Below are 22,500 nucleotides of genomic sequence, written 5' to 3'. Positions count from 1 at the left end.
TAAAAAGCACACCACCAAATTAAGGGATGGTGCAGTGGTGAGAGCACTCGCCTGCCAGCAATGTGGCCTAGGTTCGATTCCAGGACCCGACGCCATATAAGTGGGTTGAGTTAGTGTTGGTTCTCTTCTCTGCTTTGAGGGGTTCCCTCCGGGTTCCATGGTTTTCTCCCCTCAGCAAAAACCAACATAAAGCTGATTCAAGCTGGCTGTAAGCTGTGCTCCAAGGTCACACATGAACCGTATAGCGGCTGCCAGAGGCGCCATTGTATGCTTTCGGTTCGACCTTGTTGAGCTGCGTCGTTGCTGTACTTGCGACAGCGATTAGCGGCGACAATTGACGGTCTCTTTAGCTTGTACGTTTTGTTTTCCCATTTCAGACCATGCGATGTCCCCAAGGGAATTTTCCTTTTGTTTTTTTATCATTGATGCATAGATATGCACGTGCATAAGACGACATTTGAAAGAAACTGTTCCCTAGAGTAACATCACGTGCTCTGAAATGGGAAAACAAAACATACAAGCTAAAGAGGTCAATTATTATTATTATTAGTTTACAGTGTACCCAATTAACGCTCCAGCGCTAAAACGACTAGACACTTAAATAAAGTTCCTTTCCTTTCCTACCCTAAGTTTGTAGTTCTCAATGACCTGACGAAGAAACACGGGATTGTCCACTTCACCACTCATCATAGTTTTGGTCCATTCTCGACAAAAACGGGTTGTGACTGAAAGATAAAGGCAAGAGAGGGTCAGAGGGGTATGGTATCTCACAGAGCAGCAATAGAATTTCTAACTTGTCGTTTCGTTTTTTCGTATATATTTTATTTTCACACACATGTTTTAACAAGTTTTTATCACTCCTAGATGTAGCGTGGGTAAATAAAGTATGGTATTGTATTGTAACTCAGTATTTTAAGTCTGGCAGTATCCGTTTTTTAAAACAATTTGAATGCCCTATTTAATACCTTTATTACTGAGACTGCACACTATGCCATCGGTTTTTAAAACGATTTCCATGGGTATAATTGCGAAGCACTCGGCTAAATCTTCTGTGTCCTAGAAACAGAAAGAAAACTTTTAAATAGAAGTGTATGGAGTGAAGATTAAATTAGAACAAAAGAGGATTACAATGAACATTGAGAAAATTGTCCAACTCCAAGCAGAAAAAATAGCATGTTTTCTTTTGCAAAAATATTTGCAAGTTATATCCCTAGGATATGCGCAGGGTTTTTGTTTGAGGTAGGAGGCCCTACGATTTGTCTGGTTGTTTACCATTTCGTGTCTGGTACTTTGATGCTATAAACTGTCTAAATTTGTAGATTTGTTGGCTTCTTTTTTTCCTTTTTGGACTTGGGTATCTCAGGAAGCCATGGGGTGACAAAACACAAGACAATCGCAAGCAAATAAATCCTTCACACTAAGTCACATCACCTCATTTTGCTTACCAAACAGAATAATCGATCTGTTGGAATTACATTTTTCTCCAAACTCAGGTAAACAACAATATTTTACAGAGTTTCATTTATAGTATTAAATGTATAGGGGACACAGAATGGAGTTTGGATGCAAATCCAAGACCACAAATGACAACTCTACTGGGAAGTTTTGGCACAATTTGAACTTGAATTGTTTCCATGCAAATCTGGTGTCCTTCCCATCTCATACCGGTATTCCAGAAGAAAATTGAACAGGAATGAATTGAAGCACCAAGACAAAGGAAAAAGGACATGAGATTTAGCTCCTACCTTTTTTGTGCCATTTAGGCTGTCCAATACATTTGCAGTGCTACAAGCATCAACAAACCTGAAATTATCAGAGGGGGTATTTCCTATTTATACAAAAAAGTGTTATTATTCATAATTGTTTTAGTATAAATACACAGGTGATTATTTCAAAAAACATTTCAACGCAAAATCATCTTCACTTACAGTGGCAAAACAACTACAGGCAGCCATTTTGTCCATCAAGGTGATTATCACCTGTGTATTTATACTAAACACTAATATTACATTCTATATTAAGTCTACTACTAACATTTTAAAATCCTTTTGCATCCTTGTATCTTCATTATCTACTTGTAACTTTCCACCTAACAGACCCTGTGAAGTAAGATACAATACAATGATCTGAGTGAACAACAAGGCTGCCACCGATAAAATCCCAGCTAGGGTAGTTTATAGCTATCTGGGCAAAGCTTTTTGAAATATGGTTAGGGATAGCTTTGGTTTCATGACAACTACAAACTTTCCAAAATTATTTCAATAATATTATTTATTTAACCAATAATATTACTAACAATAATATTAGAAGTGCTTCCTATGCTTCAAGCACCTTGTCCTTGCTCTGTTTTTTCGGAGCTATGGGTGGAGACCAAGAAAAAAAACAGGTTCCTGATGGGTACTTGCATAGGCCACGCCCTGCGGCTTGACATGAAGTCATAATGGCAAACATTAGTTTTCCAACTTCTGTGTCTTAAGCGGAGAGGTATGTTGTAAAGTTAGGGCAAGATAAGCAAGCACAAGGTTCATTATTCTTTCATGGATTATCTGGTCCTGTAGTGCATTATTACTAGATCACTCTTTTTTGTAGTATGATAACTTTAAGAATTCTCAATATATTGATACACGATGAAGTTGAACATTTCCTAATCTGTTAGAAACCTGTTGCTGTTTTGTTTTCTTGTGCTCTATCTTTTTAATGTGGCAAATCTGAATTAGTTTTGGTATAAAAACTGTTGCAATTGGTCTCACCAATTGTATTATGCTGGCCAGATCTTCCTTTAGCATGCTTGTGCATCGACATACAAATTTTACCTATAAAGACATAAATAGATGCATTATTCACTGCATATAATAAAATTATGTGGTTACTGGTATATATAATAATAATTATTATTATAATGGTATAGAAACTGAATATTGCTCATTTAAAATGTAAAAGTGCTTACATTTTCATCATACCATTCTTCAAGATGCTTGAAGCTTTCTTGCACATCTTGTGATTCCTTGAACAAAAATAAAATGGAAAGTTAAGCAAAATTCTTCAATAATGAGCACAATATAGTGGATTAAGTGCTCATGGACTGTGTTGTCACCGGAACTGCTTTCTGAACCGGAACTCGAGTACACGTCATCTCCCATGATACTTCTGGGTCATATGCCATGTGCTCGAAGAGTCGGACATGTTTAGTTTTGAAAATGTTTGAATATTCTTTGCATCGAACAAAAAATATGGACTATGTCGTTTTTGATTGACTTCTACCCGGACTCGTCAACATATGTAAGTTTTGTAGAATTTTCGCACTCGTCGTTTTTGAGACCTATTTTTGACAGCTTTCATAAGATACACTCGTATCTGTTGCAGCGAATCTACAACTACAACAACAACTTGTGAGATCGGAATAAAGGCAGAGAAACCAGTAGAACCTGTATACGTGAAACTGTTGTCGAATCTCGATATTCACGGAGCCGGGATTGAGAGAATTGCAGGAGTGACTACAGACTGCATCCCACTGCTCTGGGTTTGAATCCCAGCAAATGCACTCCAAAGTTCAATCAGCCTTCCATTCATTTGAGATAAGTAAAAGGAGTATCAGTATTACAAGGGACATTAGTTGTGCATGCATGTGGATGGAGTGGCACCCACCCCTGCTGTAATTATGGTGGAAGCTACTGAAATAGGGTAGTCTTGGACTGTGGCCAGCCTCTTGTCTTCAAGGGGTAAAAGGCAATCTTTCTCATGTTTGCAAAAAATACAGTCGACTCCCGAGAACTTGAACTCTTGCTAACTCGAACCTCGCGTTAACTTGAACCAATATTGATTTCCCTTGGATTTCCGTCACAAATCTACAGTAATTTTACCCTCGGAAACTTGCACCCTCGATAACTCGACCCTCCTGTTAACTCGAAGCTATTTTTTCGTTTCCCTTCAGGTCATTCTCTGTAACTTTTTTCCTCCATAACCTCAACCATGTCTGTCAGTGTGTGACAAATCAAAACAAACATGCAGTATAATTTTTTACCCTCCATAACCCCAACCACATCTGTCAGTATGTGATAAATCAAAACAAACAGTGTACTGCAGTTCAAAACACAGTAAAAACATTTAATTTATTTTGATGCAACCCTGTAATCTTTGTCCTTTTTTTGCATTACACAAAACGTGTCACTCCAGTTCAGGTTTAGTTGGTTTTGGGTACATTTAACTCGAACCTTTCTGAATTTCCCTTGAAGGTTTGAGTTATGAGGAGTCGACTGCATCAGTTCTGTGAGTCACTGGAACTTACACAATATCTGTCAATGCTTGGTAGAAGTCCTTTACTGTACTCATCTAATTCCTTCTGAAATCTAGCTTTGTTGTTATGGATTTTTATTAGAACAAGAATATGATAGACATATGGAATCCTAGCCTCCTTCGCAGCCATTTTTAGGCTGCGAAGCAGGCTAATGAAATCCGTCCACAGAGTTGAACTTTTACAATTACAGGGTCTGAGCAAACGTACGAAAAAAAAAAACCCATCAATACAAAACTGAAAGCAGTCTCTCAATATTATTAGTTTCTTCAATCCACCTCATAAATATTCATGTTATTTAAAACAGTTATAAAATTTATACTTGCAATAAGTTCTTACAGGTGACACTACATGGTCTATAAGTATGAAGAAAGAGAGAACCATGTTCCAGAAAAATGACTGAACATATACATGTATGTAAATCAAAGGATACAAGTCGAGTCCACTTTTTCCACCAGAAACAAGACAAATCACATAATCCTTAGAAAGGTAGCTTCCATATTCAAGAGAGTCCCTGTAATTCACAAAATCACAGACACCTGATTGTAGTGACTGATGCAATAACTGATCAAATGCAATCTGTAGAGTAGTGACTTTTAGAATCAAATGTGAGATAGTTAATGAATGTGGATTCAAAATCAAAACAATTTTGATACAGTGAGGAGGAGGAGGAAGAGAAAAACTCTTTGAGCAGCAGGGCTGTCAATATTATTTGAAAGTAGAAGGCTTATAATCAAAAGTGGATGGCCACGAAACTTGACTAAGGACGGAAAAACGTTCTTTCTCGGACGTCATGTTGTTTCATCAGATTAATTGCAAGAATGGGAACTATTCACAGGAACAACCAAGCGTGAGTAGTTTTGTCATGATTTAATGTTTGAAGAGTATACCGTCAATTCCATTCAAAACAGGGAGAAGAATGTTTTAAGTTTCTTTGAGTTTCTTGACTGGTGGTAAAAATTATGATGAAAAAGGAGCTGGCTGAAGAAGGCTTACTAGCCAGTGGTTTTGCCCGGCCATGCACCGGCCCTTATTAACATCCCTGGAGCAGGGTAAAGAGCCAGCGCAAACTCAGCCTATTTAAATTTGAGTTTTGAGAAAAATTGAGTCATTCCCTGCAGATGATGTCAATCATGCACAAGGCATATTTTTTTAATGTAATGTGACCAGCAATCAATCAAACCTTACATTTGTTGACTTTTGTTGTCTTCTTCGCCAGTCTCTTTTCCACCTCTAAGTAAACAGTAATAACAAATTGCTGATTGATCAGGAAAAAATTCCTCTAGGGTGCTGATATGTCCGCTGCCGCTATACAACGGTCCTCTGGTGAGTCGCTTAGCCATGAATGTCCTCAGTTCTGTTTCTTGCTCTCCAGATAAATTTGTACTCAAAAGGGACAGGCTACAATGACAAAACATTCTTTCTTTGATTTGTGACTAGCAGGCCTTTTTTTCAAGAGTATTTCCAGGTAAAGCACATAAAGAGAAAATGGGAAAAAGGAGTTAGAAAAAAACATAAAACAGTTGCTTTAAAACAGGAATATTGCTGGACATAATTTAGGACAATGCCAACTATTGTTATTGCACATTATGTTCTATGCATCTCGAGACACTCGGGTTTTGGCATATCAATAAACCGCACAAAAATACCTTTAAATTAGTACTGCTACCATCCTTAACTGAATGAAATCACCAGAACAATAATTGAAATTTAACAATGAGATAATTTATTGTAGACCCTTTGTCAACAGTGGAATTGCAGTTTGCTGACAAGCTAGATAAAAAGCCATCCAGATATAACAGAGTAACAATCCAAACAAACGATGATTAAAAGGCCCAACTGACAGGAGCAAACGAAATGGCTGAATACAAATTATCGTAGAGTTAACTTCAGGAATTCTGAAGACAAATTCAGCCACTAGTCAAAATGAGATTTGGCGCAGTGGTGAGAGTACTTGCCTCCCGCCAATGTGGCCCGAGTTCGATTTCCATACTCGGTGTCATATATATGTGGGTTGAGTTTGTTGGTTCTCTACTCTGCACCGAGAGGGTTTTCTCCGGGTACTCCGGTTTCTCCTCTCCTGAAAAACCAACATTTGACTTGATTTACGTTAACTTGTTAATTTCAATTTACAGTGTCCCTGATTAGTGCTCTACAGCGCTAGAAGATTAGACACTTCATTTAAAATAAAGTTCCTTTCCTTTCCTTTTTTTTTAATGGTAAACCCATCTTGAAAACATGCAAATCCAGTGTCCCAACAACTGGGCCATGTCACGTCTTCAAAATTAATAGCACAACAAGTAGTTATTACCCTTTGACTCCTAAAGGGAAAACTACAGTCATCTGGAATTGTCAGGGTAAAATATTTGAGTAATAAGTACTCTTAGGAATAGACAGAGGAGATGGCTGGGGCACACATTAAAATATGGTGATCTACTAAGGGAGAATCGAAGGCAAGAGACACCCAGGGTGATGGATTGAATAGGGATGTTGGACTCAGTCAAAGACTATAGTAATTTTAAGAGGCGTGCTACAGCTATATATAGGACTGGACCTGCCTTCTAGCAATGCACACACACACACACACTTGCAGGGAGGGAAGGTGTTAACGTTTTTGAGTAGATATTCATGTGTGTGACTTTTTTATCCATTTTTTGGGTATTAACGAACAAGCATGCCACTGCATATCAACGTTGGCTCACGTTGGCAAACAAAATCAAGGATCTGATGGTGATACGGGTATCTCAAAGATCGATAGTAGGGAAGTAATGAAACATGTACATTTTACCTGAAATCGTTATTAGTTGTTGCCTCTTTCCGCAGAAAATCCGCCACAGAGTCCTCACCCGTCTCCTCTGATGCACCCTTACTTGACACTCCACCGTCAACTTTTTCATCGTCGTTTTGTTTCTTTTGCGTGTCTCCATTATTAGGCCTACAAAAACCGAAACATTAAACATAAACCAAAACATATCTTAAGATAAAACCGTAATATACCTGCGTGCTTTAAACTTGTAAAGCGCAAATCCATGGAAATCATCATTTGTTGACGATCTTGGTTTGTCAGCACTTGACTGTTGTTGTTGTTCGACGTCCACCATGTTAAAAATAAGGGCCCTATATGGGGGCCAGCATGACGTTCTTCCCTAGCCAAGCCTCAATTAGGCTTGGGCACTAAGATTATAAAAAATGGCGGCCATGCGCGAAAAGTAAATTTTCTAAACTTTCCAACAAAATATTCCCTGATAAATGGCGAAAAGCAAGTATGAATATGTTAGGAAGTTTGAACAAAATGACCACTGCCTTCTAAATTGTTGGATCGTCATTCGGATCGATGGAAGAAACTTTCATAGGTAAACTTTCATGTAAAATTTTGGAAACCAAGCAAGTACGCATGCATTTAAAATTAATAAATTCCTTCTTGTAGTATTTCATTATATTCGATTTCAGGCTTTGAGCCTAGGAAACTTTACGCTGTGTACCTGAATTTAGAAAAGGAATGGTCTCTAGCTCTCTGTCTTTCTCAGATTCTCAGATGCGCATAATTTTGAGAAACCAAATGACCAAAGAGCCTTGCTGCTCATGAATAAATGTGCAGAAACCGTGATGAAGGAATTTACTGATGTAGTGATTGCTTATGGACAAAGTGATGAATTCAGGTGCTGTAACTTGATGAATACTTGAAATACTATTCCATTGTGTATATGCACAGTTTTTCAAAACTAATTATCAGTTGTTTTTGTACGCTATTTACATTAAACTACAGACACTGTTTAATGCAGTACTTTCACTAGTAGTATTTGCACTGTTTGCAATATTTGGGTTAGTTCGCAACTGAGAAAAGAAGGAAAAAACTAGAAAACAAAGAACAAACTACTACTGCTACTACTGCTACTACTACTACTACTACTACTACTACTACTACTACTACTACTACTACTACTACGGCTACGGCTACTGCTACTGCTACTGCTACTGCTACTGCTACTGCTACTGCTACTGCTACTGCTACTGCTACTGCTACTGCTACAGCTACTACTACTACTACTACTATGTGGGCAGCTACGGTTAGGGCTGTGGCTGCAGATACTGCTGCCGCTACAGCTTCGTAACTCTTTTAGCAACTGGTTATGTGAGCAAACAAGTCATTGCAATGCACATGGGGTAAACTCATTGGTGACTTGTCAGTGGTAATAACAAAAGGGATTATAAAGGGATTTTAAAGATATGAAAATGGTATAATGCTTGGGAATGTTATTACTCTCATTTGAAAACCCTGTGATTTCACTGGTCCCATGAAATGCATTATTTCTGGAGGGAAGCTCATGCCAGTTTTTGTGTGGGGGTATTAGAGGGAAGGATTAAATGGGTAAGGAGACAAATAAATGTATTAACAAGAGAAACCCAACATGATACATTTTGTCTTTTAGTTTAGTTTTTAAAAGAAGCACATCGCAATTTAATAGAAGAGCAAGGTAGGTTTAGTAACCCTTAGAAACAAAAATGCTTTCGTTTTGAAAACTGGCATATCATTATGGCATTCAAGTATTTCCGTCATGATTTTTGAAGGTGTTACAATATACGGTATTGTCAAAGCAGTGCACCGTAAACAAATCATGATGTTTGCATGGTGATTTCATGAAAGATCAACATCAGTCAAAAACACCACATTTACATGAACCAAAATGTAAGTTGCCTTGACAACCCTTGCTAAAAAAAAATGTTTAGAAGATTAACCTCTGAGCTTTTCATTCTTTGTACATTTTTTCCAGCAAGTTAGTGACTAATTTGGTGTCATTGTTCTCATCGTCTTACGTATTTTACTGGAGCCACTTCTTCATGTCTCAAGAACTTCTTTATCCACCCATGTTTGATGGGCGAGTTGTTTTGTATCCCGCAGAGAAAAATTTGAGAGACTACTTGAGCTGGAGACAAGCAGATTGTGAGTAAATGTAGCCAATGTTATTGAATTTAGCCATGACATAGCATTGCAAGATTCTTACCAAAAATTGATATTGATAGATTATTTTGTTGCCATTGTTATTCATATAACAAAGTGTTTTCATTCAAATACATGCTTATCACTCAATTGCATATAATCATGTCAACTCTCCCAGATTATCTGGGAGTGTCCCAGTTTTTCTTGCAATTTTATACTGGGTTGACCCAAATCCAAATTTTTTGTTGAAGTGGGGAGGTGGGGGGGGGGGGGGGGAGGTTATTTAGGGGGTGTCAAGCCCTGCGTTGGACTTAAGCATCTCATCAAGGGGGGAGTAGAAATACTCCTACAGTGTAGTCACTTCATGCTACAGAAACCGGGATAAGCTCCGGCCTAATGGGCCACTTGGCTCGTAAGCAGACTCTACCCAAGTTCTGGTATGGTAGAATTTCTGGGTTGGGGGGTGGGTTGATGACAGGGAGGCTTGATGCAAAGAAAAAATCGCTAGATTTAGATCTCCAGTAGTTGACATTTCTGCCATTGTGTTGACTAGAAACAATTTTTGAATTTCAAGCAAGCGCTCAGTGTTACAAATTTGTTTACATTCACATCTCTCTCCCTCTCTGAGTTCTGGAGAAGAGAGTAATTGTACAAGAAATGGCACTTCTGAGGTTCGTCCTTCAGGTGTAAAACAATTCTCTTGTATAACAAGTATAGCCAAAAACACAAGTCAACATTTGAAAAGTGCCTGGAGAATCAAGAAATTGATGGATAAATATTAATTATTATTTTTGATCAGTCACTTGGTCGCACTATCCTTCAATTAGTTAAGTATTTCACCATGTTTTATCAACACTGTTCAGGTCGACTTGCATCTTAATAGAAGCCATTTTAGAGATCAAATTTATTTTTCAGGTCATATTAACAATCTTTACAACACATGCTTTTGGTGCTTGGTACAGCAAGGTGGCCTGACAGCAGGTCAAGCTGAAGACAGATTAAATGTAAGCATTAGGAATAACTCAGAAAGAAGATTATTGGATCAGGGCACAATGCCCTTGCTGTTGTGCTGCACCGTGTTAATCTTGGATTTTGAGTTGCTGTGTAAATGAAATTAGTAGTGGAGGAACGAAGTGGTGAAGGGGCAAAGCAGCTGGGAGGGAGTGGGTCCATTATGAAAGTAACTGACAGTCATGGGGAAATTCCCATCCCCTTTGTGCTAACTTTGTTTGATCTGACCCATTCCCTTCAGCTTTGTTGACTCAGTGTAATATACCCAAAGACAAGTAATCATGTTGCCGGTTCTTAATTACATGTATGTAGGCAAGAATAATATTGCCACAAGTCAAGGGAAGTTTGCAGTCTGCTAGAAATGGAAAGATGTGAAAATGGAAATTGTTTGTGTCAGATGCACCCTTTCATACAATACTGTGAATTGTTTTGTCAAGATTGAACCCTTCCTTCCCTGGATCCTTCTGTTGTTATTATGTATCCTGTCAATGACATCTGTATTTTTTAGGGGACAGTGTCTGGTGACAAGAATGAGATACTCTTCTCTGAATTTAACATAAATTACAACAACCTTCCTCAAATGTATCGCAAAGGATCCGTACTCATCTGGGAGAAGGTAAGAAAAGAATGTGTTGTGGTAGCTTACACTCAGCGCTGTATGACTGATACTACTGAGAAAGGAAATCCTGTGATCAAAGCTTAGGATTTTGGGTCTCACAGAATTTTGGCAAAACTGTCTGAACTGAAATTTAGACATTGTTATAAATCCAGTAGCCATTTAAAAAGGAACTTAATGTTGTCCATTCTTGTGGAAAATGGTTCTAAAGTCCCTTGTTGAAATTATTTTTCGAAATGTTGCATAATACAACAATTGACAACAACGTATATAATTCATTTATTAATAAAGAACCCAGTGTGGATCAAAAGAAAGGAATTTAATGAAAAAATGTGCAAATTCTGATTTCCCCAAACACACCATTTTAGGATGCCCAATAAGTGTTCTCCTTTACAAAAAACGTTTTAGGGTGGTTTAGTGTGACTCAAAATTTAGTTTTCATATGAATCAGCACATCAACCTTCACTGATGGTTAGGTTTCTTTATCCTTCTTGTTGAAAAATTCTTTAGGACGGTGCCTACTAATTCAAAAGTATTTTTGCCCTGGTTTATGATCATGTGGGAAATGTAGATCTTAACAAGCGTTATTGAAATCCAAAAAGCAAATTGGGGGTAACCAGGCATTTTTAAAAGATAATTGATGAATAATATTTTCAAAAAGCTTTAAAATACAAAGCAATGTATGGCATTCTTTCTCAAATTGAAGCTTGATTATCTGTCAAGAATGCATGGTTACCCCCAATTTTCTTTTTGGATACCAAGTACTTACTAAGATCTAGTTTCTCCTGATAGTTTCAAACCACGCAAAAATATCAGTGTATTAGTAAGCATCACTGATAGGAACCTGAGTACCTTGAGATGTGCAGAACGTATGCGCAATAACAACAGTGGGCACCATCCGTAAATACTGTTACTACTTCATTCCTATCTTTATAGATCAGTGACACAAGTGAGTCTGGTCAAGCTGACAATGTTCAAAAAGCCAGGAGACAAGTTGCAGTACACCACACCGACATTATAGGCGACATGTTTTGGAATGAACATGGAGATATTCTTGACAGTTAACATGCATTTGGGGAAATGCATGTTGGAGGAAACCAATAGCAGAGAGTTTGAAAATAAATGACCTTTTGCTAGTACCATTAGAGCTCCCTACAGACCTCAATACACAATATTGAACCTGCGTTGCTGAGAACATCTTCAAGGTCAACATTTGAATTCTATGAGAATTATCAGTCGACACAACTTGTGTATTGCTTTTTTACAATGATATTCCCTTCATAAACAGTCCGTTGATGTCCATGTAATATTCTGATACAGGATAGTATCTAAATATGAAGGTGAAAGCTGCACTGACATAACCTTCCATAAGTTTTCTTCTCCAAAATAGAATTAATTTGCAGTGATTGACTGATATTGTTGTGATGTGCAATTTATTTCTTGTGAAACAAAACAATGAAATAACCAGGGTGTTTCAATTTTGTGTTTCATCAACAAAACTTATGCATAATTTACATGTGGACGCGCTGTAATGAAAAAGAAGAAAGCTCACCAAACTCTTCACTGCTTGCAATGTTTTTTTGTTTCAAACAAATTTTGAACAACTAACACAAAATCAGTACTGATGTAAATCTATTATAGTGATATACAATATTAAAATAATAATGACATTATTTTCAGCTTTATTTCCACTCTCTTGAGATCTGTTTAGATGAGAGGCAATCTTGCCAACCCCTTTCCCCATCAGATCTGAATATACCTAACCACTCTAATGTCAAACCAGAGGGGCAGCAAATCCCGGGGGGGGGGGGGGGGGTACTTTAGGAATTTCTGGGTGGGGATGTGCCGCTGGGACCCTGGAACCCTTAGCCTATACCAGAGCTAGTTCAGCTGAATTTGCTACCCTATACTAGAGTAAACTCCCACCGATTTCCGTCTAAATACCGATACTTGAGAGTTAATAATATCCAGAAGTTTCTCATGATAGCCATTTATCGACACTGTTGAGGCTGACTTGCGCAAATTTAAACTTTGCCGACTCGACTTTTTAATATTTTTGAGCGGGAATTTCTGGTTTCCTTAGTCTTGATAAAATCTTCAAGCGACTGGTCAGTTTCGTGAAAAATGATACCCTATTCTAGACCCAAAGACTCTGATTTATATACCCTATACTAGAGTAAACTGCTTGAAAACCATAACCTTCACAGCGGCACATACCTATATAGCCCATATATGGCAGTACCCCCCCCCGGGCAGCAAATGGTTCCTTAATGAAATGGCTTTTCAAAAATATAGAACACTAATCATACAAAGTCATACAATTGAAATAAGAAAAGGATCACATTTTCCTTCAACGGACAAATTATTGTGTCAGAAATGCAAAGCAACTTCCTTTTTGTCTGACAGAGAAACTGGCAAAAAAAAAACGTTTTACATATTGCTTGGTTGTGACACCACTGACTCCATTATAATGAAATACTTTCAACTACAATGTGAGTCAAAAACCTTGTGAATCCTTTAGCATTTAGGCTTCAATCACATGCAATATTACCAACTTTTGTTTGTAATTTAATTGACCTGTGTTACTGATGTACATTATTCATTCCCGTTATGATAGTATCTTGGAGTCTATAAAGAACTTTTTTTACTGTTGTAGCAATCCAATGACTTTTGCTCTTTGGATGTGCCCAGAGTTCTGAATTCCGAATTAATAAACATAATTTCTGATGGCAGTGAACAAACTTAATTTTCTGACTGCTTAATTCAGTGTAACACTCAAGCTTGCACCATCTCTGCTTCTCTCCTTGTTTCTTTTGCTTTCGGTGCCCTCTTCTCCCCTGTTTTGCAGAAATTTTATAGCATTAGGCTTGAGGTAAATGTGTAATCAAGACAGTAACAAAAACACAAACAAGGAATTTGTTGGAATGTGACAGCTTTGCTACTTTTTTTCATTATCGCACTTTGTAAGTAAGGTTGTATAGTATTTAAGGTTTGGAATGAGAAAATGCTGCACAGTTGCACTTCCTATGCTCTGCTGCACACTTGTTGCTAAATTAAGTGAACAATGGATTGCTCTGTAGTCTTAAAATTGTGTGCCTACCAGGTTCATTTGTGGGTACTTCTGGTAATTCTGTTGGAAATTCTTGGTCATCTTCTGCTATAGACTACCAAAAAAAAAAATAATAATAATACATGAGAATCATAAGAACTAATAATGTATCATATGTATATCGATTCGTCTTCAAAGCCATCCACTCCACTATATCAAATGATTCTCACTTAAACCAATTCACACTGTGAAGATTATTATTTTGTCAAATTGGGGCAAATATATTGAGTGGGGTATAAAATGTGTAGATGTATGTTGTTTGTATAACAAGCGAGAAGAAGACGATGAGTTAATGAAAACAAAAAAAGCACTTTAAGCAACTGTTTCCTCAAAGAAAATTACAGACAAAGACATTTGTGTCAGTGGATGCTCACAGGGCTCTGTAATCATTTGATCAATAAAAACGTCTGTCACATCCGTAGTATTTTATAAAATGTTGTTTGTCTGACAGCAGATCAAGCTGAAGACAGATTAAATGTAAGCATTTGGAGTATCTCAAGAAAGAAGATTATTGGATCAGGGCACAGTACTGTCCTTGCTGGTGTGCTGCAGGCTTCAATCTTGGATTTTGAGTTGCTGTGTAAATGAAACTAGTAAGGGAGAAACAGAGTGGTGAAGGAGCAAGCAGCTGGGTAGTGGTACCATTTGGAAAGTAACTGGCAGTCATGCTCCAAGAAGCTGGGGAAAATTTCCACCCCCTTTGTGCTAACTTTGTTTCATCTGACCCATTCTCGTCAGCATGGCAGACTCAGTGTAATGTCTCCAAAGACAAATAATAGGGGTCACCATGGCGAATGGCACCTCCAAAATCTTACCCTCAGGGAAACTTTTCATCTGATCTCGAAATCTCGACAGCCTTTGGAAAGAGTGTCAAAGTCTCGTTCACATTGCATTTATTTCAGTTTCAAGTCTTGCATGTTTTGGTCTCTATCTCAGATTCGCAAATAAGGGTCTCAGTGTCTTGGCGAGTCTTGGATTTTACCATTTGTCATCCCTAATAATAATCTCCCGAATTTTACATGTATGTAGGCAGGAATAATACTGCCACAAGTCAAGGGAAGTTTGCAGTTTGCTAGAAATGCAAAGAAGTGAAAATGGAAATTCTATTTTATAAAGATGTTCTTTGTCTTTAATACTTCTATTGCCATTAAAATCTGTTTTATGAGGTTCTATCCGTGCACTGGAGGCTCAGTTGGTTGAGCACTGGGCTGTCATGGGGGAGATCGTGAGTTCAACTCTGGCCGGACCAACACTCAGGGTCTTTAAATAACTGAGGAGAAAGTGCTGCCTTTGAAACTAAATCTCCACATGATTAGACTTTCAAGTCTTCTCGGATAAGGACAATAAGTCGGAGATACCACACACTATTTGAAAAGAGTAGGGCACAGAGTTCCCGTGTTGTGGTCTGACCTTTCCAGCATGTGGTCGGCTTGGCAGGATTAGCTTGAAGGACTTCTGTGTGAATGAGACCACAATAGCCCTTTTCACAGGTAGTTTTTCTCATTTCCATTACAATGTAATCTAACGTGGGTGCGAGGCAATTTCGGGTTAAAACAACAAAATAGCCTGAAATTGCCTCTCATACATGCCAGATTACATTGTAATGCAAATGAGGAAAACTAACCGTGAAAAGGGCTATTGTGTCTGACAGCCAGAAGTCAGGCTACTTAGCCAACTGCTGGAGCCTCACTCACTCATTCACTCACTCATTCACTCTTTCACTCTGTGTCAGTTTTGCTATGCCTGTTGATTGCTATCTTGGATTATCAGTTACCCTTGGTTGGCTTCAAACAAAGGCAGAGCATTGGATAGTGTGTATTCATGTTTAATGATTGCTTTGTAGAAAGAGAGAGCAACCTTAGTCATTTCTTCCAGCTCTTCTAACACAGCATCTTCATCTTCCTGGGTCAAACTTCCACTCAAAAGTTCATCAATTTCCTGTTGAAAACAACAATACTTAAACTAATTTCTTAAAAAAAATGAGCCTCCAGGAAGCTACAATAATAACAGCAACTTTATTCATCCAGTTCAATAAAGGGGAAGGACACCAGAGGTTGATAACCACTAAGCCAACCTGACTACCCCCTACATGGAACATGTGAGATGCTGGATTGCCAAGGAGTAGTCCACACGACGAAGCTGTTTCCTGTCCATGACTGAATGTTAATGAATGACATTTACTATTTTCCAACAGGCCTACCTGTCACATATTGGTCAAATGTTGGCCACCAGTCTAGCAAAAGGTGCTGAGGGTTGACCGAGACACAACCTTTAATCAGATTGACTATTTGCGCAATTGGTAAAGGTGACTGAACAAGCAGAAGTCAGGTTGTGGTTGCTAGCGAAATGTATGTTAGTGCTTTTCAAGGTTCTTGTTCACACACCCTTAAAACAATGAAGCATACCACATACAGGCCCTCTTTTGATGACCTGACCTTTCTGTGCCACATACGCTTATTGCTGTTGATGGATCATTAACAGTAATAAATGACCTGACTAAGCTTGTGTATATTTGATGTGTATGAAGTTGCCAACTCACCCAGTCCTCGTATGTTAAACTCAAAGGTGGAAAGTGCCATCAACAAAAGGGACCATGGATGGGAATATAATATTAATATTATAGTGACAGAAAAAATTGTCATTTTCTCTTTTCTCTTTGAGATGATCTTTGACTGATGACTGAAGCATGCTTTATAAACCCACCCTTTGGTACTCAATGCCTTCTTTTGTCTCATCCATTATCTTTTCTACATCCTCAATTGACATTATCTAAAGAAAATACAAATGCAAATCATTACGTATACATACACACTCCTTAACAGTGGTGATGTTGTCTAATCTCTCTTGTTCTCCATAAAAGCAGGAGTTTTATTAGAAGCCAGGAACCGGGTACTAAATTTTTGTAGCACCTGTCTACGCTGAGTACAATACCCCCCTTTGCTCAAAGGAGGTCTGAAGATCAAAAGCCAGACTATACATAGGGGTACCCGCTTATACTCTATCACAAGGTCCCTTCTACTTTAAAACTTAATGAAACCCCTGTAAAAGGGATTCATATTAAGGCTTACATCACACTACCTAAGATTAAAACTAAAACAGCCCAGGCCCTGAAGGTATTCCTGAAAGACTAAGTTTTGCTTTTGTGCTCAGGCCTATCAGAGTGGATCTGTATAATGTAACACTCTGTTCCTTCCCATCCTGCTGAAATTGGTAATTGTGTGGCCCCTCCCCAAGTGGTCTCCCCTAATGAAGACAATAGATGAAATCAGCTCAATCAGCTTAGCATGCTATAGCTCGTAAAACGTTTAAAGGGGCTCACACTTAGCAGAATCTTGCCTACCATCCTCTAGAAGATCTTGACAAGTTGCAGATGCATGGCAGTAGTGTGCAGATTTGCTGAGCAAGCCCCTAATTATATCTTTTACATCTAGACTTAGAGTTTCTTGACAATGGACACTGCTCTTAACACCTATTTTTTGCTAATTTCCATAAATCCATGGATGTACTCTTGATTAGGCCGCATATTGTTTGCTACAATGGTAAAATTTATTATTTTTGTCAACCTGGGACCTGCATGCTAAGTTTCTCATTAACTTGAGGGTGCCTACAAAATGAAAACCTCAGACCTAAGACCCACAGCTTAACACCTATTTAAAAACCTACTAAGACAAACTACAAAGGAAAGAGTGGCTGAGTGGGGTCTTTGTTTTGCAGAAATGAAATTCTTCCAAGGAACTTGCAATCTATTTTAAACAGATGACACCCAGTAGAGTTAATGCGCGTGTAAGAACAATATCATGTTATACATCTTGATAAAAGAGTAATATAAAGATTTCACCAAACCTAAAAGTGAAATTCCCGGGCTATTAATTAATATTCTTACAATAATTTAACCTGGCTTGAGCCTGTGATCCAATCGAAACCCAGTACCTTGTCAGCAGTAAACTTAAAAAAAATAAAAAAGCTGACCTTGATGAGCTCTAAACTTAAGCCTGTGATATAGTCACGTGATATTGGTCACATTGGCATACATGGAGAGGTGGGTGTACGTATGGCCGTATGGCCGTACAGTAACCAAAACCAAATTTTCTCGCTCAGATGGGTTAACATATTCTCTTACCCATGGAGCTGCTCTGCTAAAACAATTTATTATACATCAGACTCACTATGAAAAATCTGATTGGTCGAGAGCATTCAATCAATTCACAATAGCTTGAGAACTTGACATGATAAATGTAATATCTGCTGCAGATATTACATTTATCATGTGAAGTTCAACGTCTGCCTGGTTACTAAGCCCCTTGGAGTGTTCTCCTCAGAAACAAAATGGCTGAACACTTTGCTTCTGTTTCTGAGGATGAATTATGTGAAAAATGTATAATAAAACAATTATTGAATTCGGTTTTCGCATGATATCATGAATTATCAAAACCTCGTGTCTGTGTTATCTGCCTCAGCTGAACCTCATCCAATAATTGTTTAACAATGACTGTTGACTTTCTTCATTACAATAACTCCATGCCACTCTCTATTACTACATAGGGAACCATTATAATGGAGATGTCCAGTCTTTTAAATTACTTGCGGCTTACTTGAGTGATGACCTTTTGTGAAAAGTGCATTGCAGATAATGACTTCCTTACATGAAGTACACATTGCAATTTTTTCTGTCTTACATGAGGTACCCAACAGGAACTTATTATTCAATCACGTAAGACAGTCACAAAATTCAATCAGTACTTCTTGTAATGGGCAATGAAATTTCAACAGGTACTTCATATGAGCTGGTCATGAAAAATCAATAGACACCAGTAATGGACTATTTACCTCATGCATTTTTTTCAATGCTTCGTTTCCTTGTTTAAGTCCATCAGCAACTTTAAGTTGGATTTGGGCAAATTCTACATCTTGAACCTGTTGTAGCAAAAGCGATATAGTTGTATGTAATGGGACATTTTTTAAAGCATGTGTACTACGGCCATCCCTTTTTTTTTCGTTTACCGTCAAATGCGTTTCCCGATATTGGGTCCGTCGGTTGGATTACAAAAAAACAAATTAAACAAAAAAAAAATCACAAGATGGAGAAGTCTCGGAAAAGGATGCCTGGTACTCCAGCATCATTGCTTTGGAGCCTAGAAACAACAACAACATGAACCCAAAATCAATATGGCGGAAAAGTCGGTGGATGTCATTGTCTAAGTTGGCAATAAGGATGATGACAAAAGTTAATATTAACATATTTGGATGAACAAAATGCACAATATTCTGTAAAAATGTTCCTGTTCTTGTTCCTGTTTTTTCTATGTTGTTACAATGCTCATTTTTCAGATTCAAAGAACTGTTTAAACGGGGACATAGTTTTTTGATGCTGTTAGCTTAACCCTTTAAGCCCCGAGGGGTTCCCCATTGACGAGTAAAATCGTCTGGCGTTAGACAGAGTAAAATCTATAAGTGCCATTTGGCACCCTCGGGGCTGAAAGGGTTAAAGTGAAAAATGGTTTAACTATGTTATCACTTTTTTTTTTGAAAATGCCAAAACTTGGGTCGGTTGGACAACAGTAAATGAGAAAAAAAGAGGGGATGGCCTTTTGGCTAACAGTTTATTGTACATAATTATTTGTAGTGCTGCCACTTAAATTCTAATTATAATAATAACAGTTTATTTGTCAATGAGCTCTAATTCAATTATCACCTCAATCCTGATTTCAGGATAAGAAAATGTTTCTGCGCAGCTCTCATACTTATAAAAGTTGCAATCCACTATGCATATAATAGAGTCAATAGTGCAGTATTGTCAAACGCTGACGAGGATGTTGAGAATCATGTGATGATGATGACTATGTATGACTTACATGTATCTTTATAAAGTTTTAAAACACTCCTCGTTAGTATTCTTTATATAAAGAATACTAATAAGGCATAGCTTGTTTTTCTTGTATGCTAGTATTCACCTCTAACAATTTGAACCATTGGTTTGAGTCCAGAGGCACTCGTTGTGGAATGTTTTTTAAGCCGTTCAAAAAACTCGCAGCATGTGTTTTATCGGGTCTAAAAACACTTGGCTACGCCACGTGTTTTCAAACCCTGATAAAACATTGCTGCTCGTTTTTAAACATTACATTAAAATAACTGAAGTATGTATATCTACTTGGCCTTGCTAATAAGTAAATTTTATTGTCTGAGAAAAGTCTATGAATTATTTCATAAATTTAAGTCCTAATAAATACAAACCATTTTTTCTAGGTTTTCCAACTGGTTATCTGTTCTTTCCAGGGTCTGTTCTTGGTATCTTTTCTTCTTGAGCAGTAATTTTGCTTTACTAGTGGATGTAAAAGAAATATATTTATCTTCTGCTAAAAAATGATTCCACGGTTTACGCAAAACAAATGAAAAACCACAATAGCTGACACTACTACTACGTTCATGTGATAATTTGTGCTACAATGCAGCATGCATTGCTTCTGTCAAGTTGTACAGTGTCACAGAATCTTTTGCCTTTAGTACAATGATGCAAATCAAAGTAATGACACTCTCCTCTGACAGCAGGATGCTTACTCCATTACAACCATCCCCTCCCGACATGAGTCACGATACCCACTTGTCCTCCTTGGTGGAGATTGCGACCATGATTATGAAGCAAGATTTCTTTTCCCAGGACTAAAAATGTTTTGTCCTCATAAAAATAAAAATTATTTCAGGTGATAACTACATATTTTATAGTATGCATAAACAACAGGTTTGAATGAACCACAGCTGGAATTCTGTATCTCACTTTTTCTTTCCCTCCTGCAACAGCTTTTTTGCCAACTGTCGCTCCTTTTCAAGATTAAGCTGTATCTGAGGCAAAGAAAAATAATCAAAACTTAATTTTATCACAGAAGATGGTACCACAAAATCATTCCACCTATGCACACATGTGAAAGGAAGAAACACCATTAGACTTGAGACTTGAACTCTCATTACAACAGATTCACACTTTTGTTTTTAAATTCCCTACCTTTTTCTGGTACTGTTTCAGTTTATCCCTCTGCTGTTTCAAGGCCTAAAGATAACATAGCAAAGATTGTTTAAAAGATGAGTATATGATGAAAAGTATTTTGATTTGAACCATGCACCTCACTGGCCAGTTTTGTTTCCCTCCTTTTGGAGAAACTTGGCTTTTCAGACTTTCTTGGTCATTTTTGAATCCTGGAACAATTAACATAATTACAAACACACATTCACAAAAGTACACTCAGTGAATTCCAGTCGTTTACATGACAAAGAAATTTCTTATTTCCTAACACACTCTAAGTACTGCACAGATATAGGCAGTGGCGATTTTGCACATAGTGCAGTGTATCCAGGCAGGTACAAAATTAAACACAGGTCACTGCAGGTCACGAGTCACAGGTCATTGTTTTACAGAAACAACCCAAACCATTTATGGCTAAACTTCAGAATACCCGGCCACGATTGCATGACATGGAATTAGCTTAGAAGAAAAGTATCCTAAAACATTCATAACAGCTAACCTTTGGCCTAATTAGGCCTAAAGAAAAGTTTTTAGGCTTAAGGTTAGCTATTATGAATGTTTAGGATGCGTCTTCTAAGGTTTTCTTCTAATTAGGCTTAAGGTTAGCTTTAATGAATGTTTAGGACTCTTTCTGTATTGGTAAAACAATGTCCTGTGACTTGTGATCTGTGACCCGTGTTTTGTATGATGTACCTGAGTGAGCTGGTTATCTAGTTCTTCTCCGATCCCGTGTTATCAGCGATCTAATGTGCATATATTAGATTTGACTTGAAGTCTCCCTATTTAGTGCTCGGCTAACTTTTCTACTGATTAGTAACGTAATTTTAAAAAATCATACCAAAACTGCTTTGTCTTGTTCAGTTATTTTAGGCCTTTCTGGTTCTTTCTTCCTGCTAAAAAGAGAGCCCATAATGTCCAAGTGCGGATCAGGTGTGCTGAGCCCCAAAGCTTAATTTTTTGTGAATCCCCTGCAATATTATAAACACATTACGAAAGAAGTTGTATTTCAAAAAGGAAGTAAGGAAAAGCAGCCATCTTGAATTAATTTTACAGCTGAAAGTAACACCAATACGAGGCAGACCAGCTGAAAATCTTGAAAACGAGGTTTTCTGTCTGCAATGGCGCTTTGCGCTGTGTGAGTTCGGAGAATTTTTTGAACGTGAATTTCTTGTTTAAGTGGAGAAGTTTTCATGGCAGAATGAGATGGTATGAGTGGGAGACCTCAGGGTCGTGGTAGGCAAATACGCAGAGATCGTTCTCAGCGAAACAGAGGCCGAGACCACTCTGCAGATTCGGTCAGTAGCAGTACAAGTACACAAAGTGAAAGAGATCGAGAACAGCGAAATGGGCGGAACAGCAGACGCCGTCCAGAAAAAAAAGACGAGCGAGGCAGGCGAAGAAACGATGAGAATAGGAGAGATGCACCAGAGAGAGAAAGCGGGAAAGCTAACGGCTTTGATAAAGAGAAAGCGAAGCAGCGCTCGGAGTCGGACAAACAACCTTCTCGCACGAGAGAAAC

General features: G+C 37.9%; 4 protein-coding genes across 8 annotated transcripts in view; 2 read left to right on the top strand and 2 right to left on the bottom strand.

Moving 5' to 3' along the window:
* The window catches only part of LOC138059146 (protein Njmu-R1-like), a 12,885-nt gene extending 5,475 nt beyond the window's left edge, over nt 1–7,410 (bottom strand). For all 4 annotated transcript variants that reach the window (XM_068904679.1, XM_068904678.1, XM_068904680.1 and 1 more), the window contains exons 1-11: nt 7,289–7,410; nt 7,080–7,226; nt 5,480–5,692; nt 4,725–4,805; nt 4,286–4,346; nt 2,948–3,004; nt 2,751–2,813; nt 2,035–2,099; nt 1,746–1,803; nt 966–1,056; nt 625–725 (exon numbers count right to left, since the gene is read on the bottom strand). In XM_068904679.1, the coding sequence (XP_068760780.1) occupies nt 625–725; nt 966–1,056; nt 1,746–1,803; nt 2,035–2,099; nt 2,751–2,813; nt 2,948–3,004; nt 4,286–4,346; nt 4,725–4,805; nt 5,480–5,692; nt 7,080–7,226; nt 7,289–7,392 (1,041 nt within the window). In that variant the 5' untranslated portion in view covers nt 7,393–7,410. The remainder of the gene's footprint in view (nt 1–624; nt 726–965; nt 1,057–1,745; nt 1,804–2,034; nt 2,100–2,750; nt 2,814–2,947; nt 3,005–4,285; nt 4,347–4,724; nt 4,806–5,479; nt 5,693–7,079; nt 7,227–7,288) is intronic.
* A 51-nt stretch (nt 7,411–7,461) lies between these two features.
* LOC138059148 (probable tRNA(His) guanylyltransferase) lies at nt 7,462–12,530 on the top strand. 2 transcript variants are annotated; one of them, XM_068904683.1, is made up of 7 exons: nt 7,462–7,644; nt 7,819–7,950; nt 8,722–8,766; nt 9,064–9,233; nt 10,146–10,234; nt 10,750–10,857; nt 11,794–12,530. In XM_068904683.1, the coding sequence occupies exons 1-7, from the start codon at nt 7,541–7,543 to the stop codon at nt 11,920–11,922; spliced, it is 777 nt and encodes a 258-aa protein (XP_068760784.1). In that variant the 5' UTR covers nt 7,462–7,540; the 3' UTR covers nt 11,923–12,530. The 2 variants fall into 2 exon arrangements, with proteins under 2 accessions (XP_068760784.1, XP_068760785.1); XM_068904684.1 differs by lacking the exon at nt 8,722–8,766 and having other exon boundaries at nt 7,463–7,644.
* Nucleotides 12,411–22,042, bottom strand: LOC138059149 (charged multivesicular body protein 6-A-like). The gene is made up of 9 exons (XM_068904685.1): nt 21,820–22,042; nt 20,964–21,008; nt 20,739–20,803; nt 20,198–20,285; nt 18,794–18,880; nt 16,670–16,735; nt 15,824–15,904; nt 13,958–14,021; nt 12,411–13,694 (listed from the first exon to the last, which is right to left on the bottom strand). Exons 1-9 carry the CDS (start codon nt 21,889–21,891, stop codon nt 13,633–13,635), a joined length of 630 nt encoding a protein of 209 aa, XP_068760786.1. The 5' UTR covers nt 21,892–22,042; the 3' UTR covers nt 12,411–13,632.
* Nucleotides 22,043–22,083: 41 nt separating this feature from the next.
* LOC138059138 (serine/threonine-protein kinase SMG1-like) overlaps nt 22,084–22,500 on the top strand; it is a 65,238-nt gene continuing 64,821 nt past the window's right edge. Inside the window, exon 1 of the mRNA XM_068904669.1 lies at nt 22,084–22,500. This exon is cut by the window's right edge and continues 62 nt beyond it. Within this exon, the coding sequence (XP_068760770.1) occupies nt 22,190–22,500 (311 nt within the window). The 5' untranslated portion in view covers nt 22,084–22,189.

This window comes from Montipora capricornis, chromosome 8 (genome assembly GCF_036669925.1).
Source record: "Montipora capricornis isolate CH-2021 chromosome 8, ASM3666992v2, whole genome shotgun sequence".
Lineage (NCBI taxonomy): Eukaryota > Metazoa > Cnidaria > Anthozoa > Scleractinia > Acroporidae > Montipora > Montipora capricornis.
Note: the sequence above shows the minus strand (reverse complement) of the source record. Positions and strands in the feature narration are given on the sequence as shown.

Coding starts and splice junctions, on each gene's coding strand:
- LOC138059149 (XM_068904685.1), bottom strand. CDS start 21,891: ATGGGCTCTCTTTTTAGCAGGAAGAAAGAACCAGAAAGGCCTAAAATA. Junction 21,009..21,819: donor AACAAGACAAAGCAGTTTTG/GTATGATTTTTT, acceptor TGTTATCTTTAG/GCCTTGAAACAGCAGAGGGA. Junction 20,286..20,738: donor TTGCAGGAGGGAAAGAAAAA/GTGAGATACAGA, acceptor TACATCCACTAG/TAAAGCAAAATTACTGCTCA.
- LOC138059148 (XM_068904683.1), top strand. CDS start 7,541: ATGGCGAAAAGCAAGTATGAATATGTTAGGAAGTTTGAACAAAATGAC. Junction 9,234..10,145: donor GAGCTGGAGACAAGCAGATT/GTGAGTAAATGT, acceptor TTTATTTTTCAG/GTCATATTAACAATCTTTAC. Junction 10,235..10,749: donor AAGCTGAAGACAGATTAAAT/GTAAGCATTAGG, acceptor TGTATTTTTTAG/GGGACAGTGTCTGGTGACAA.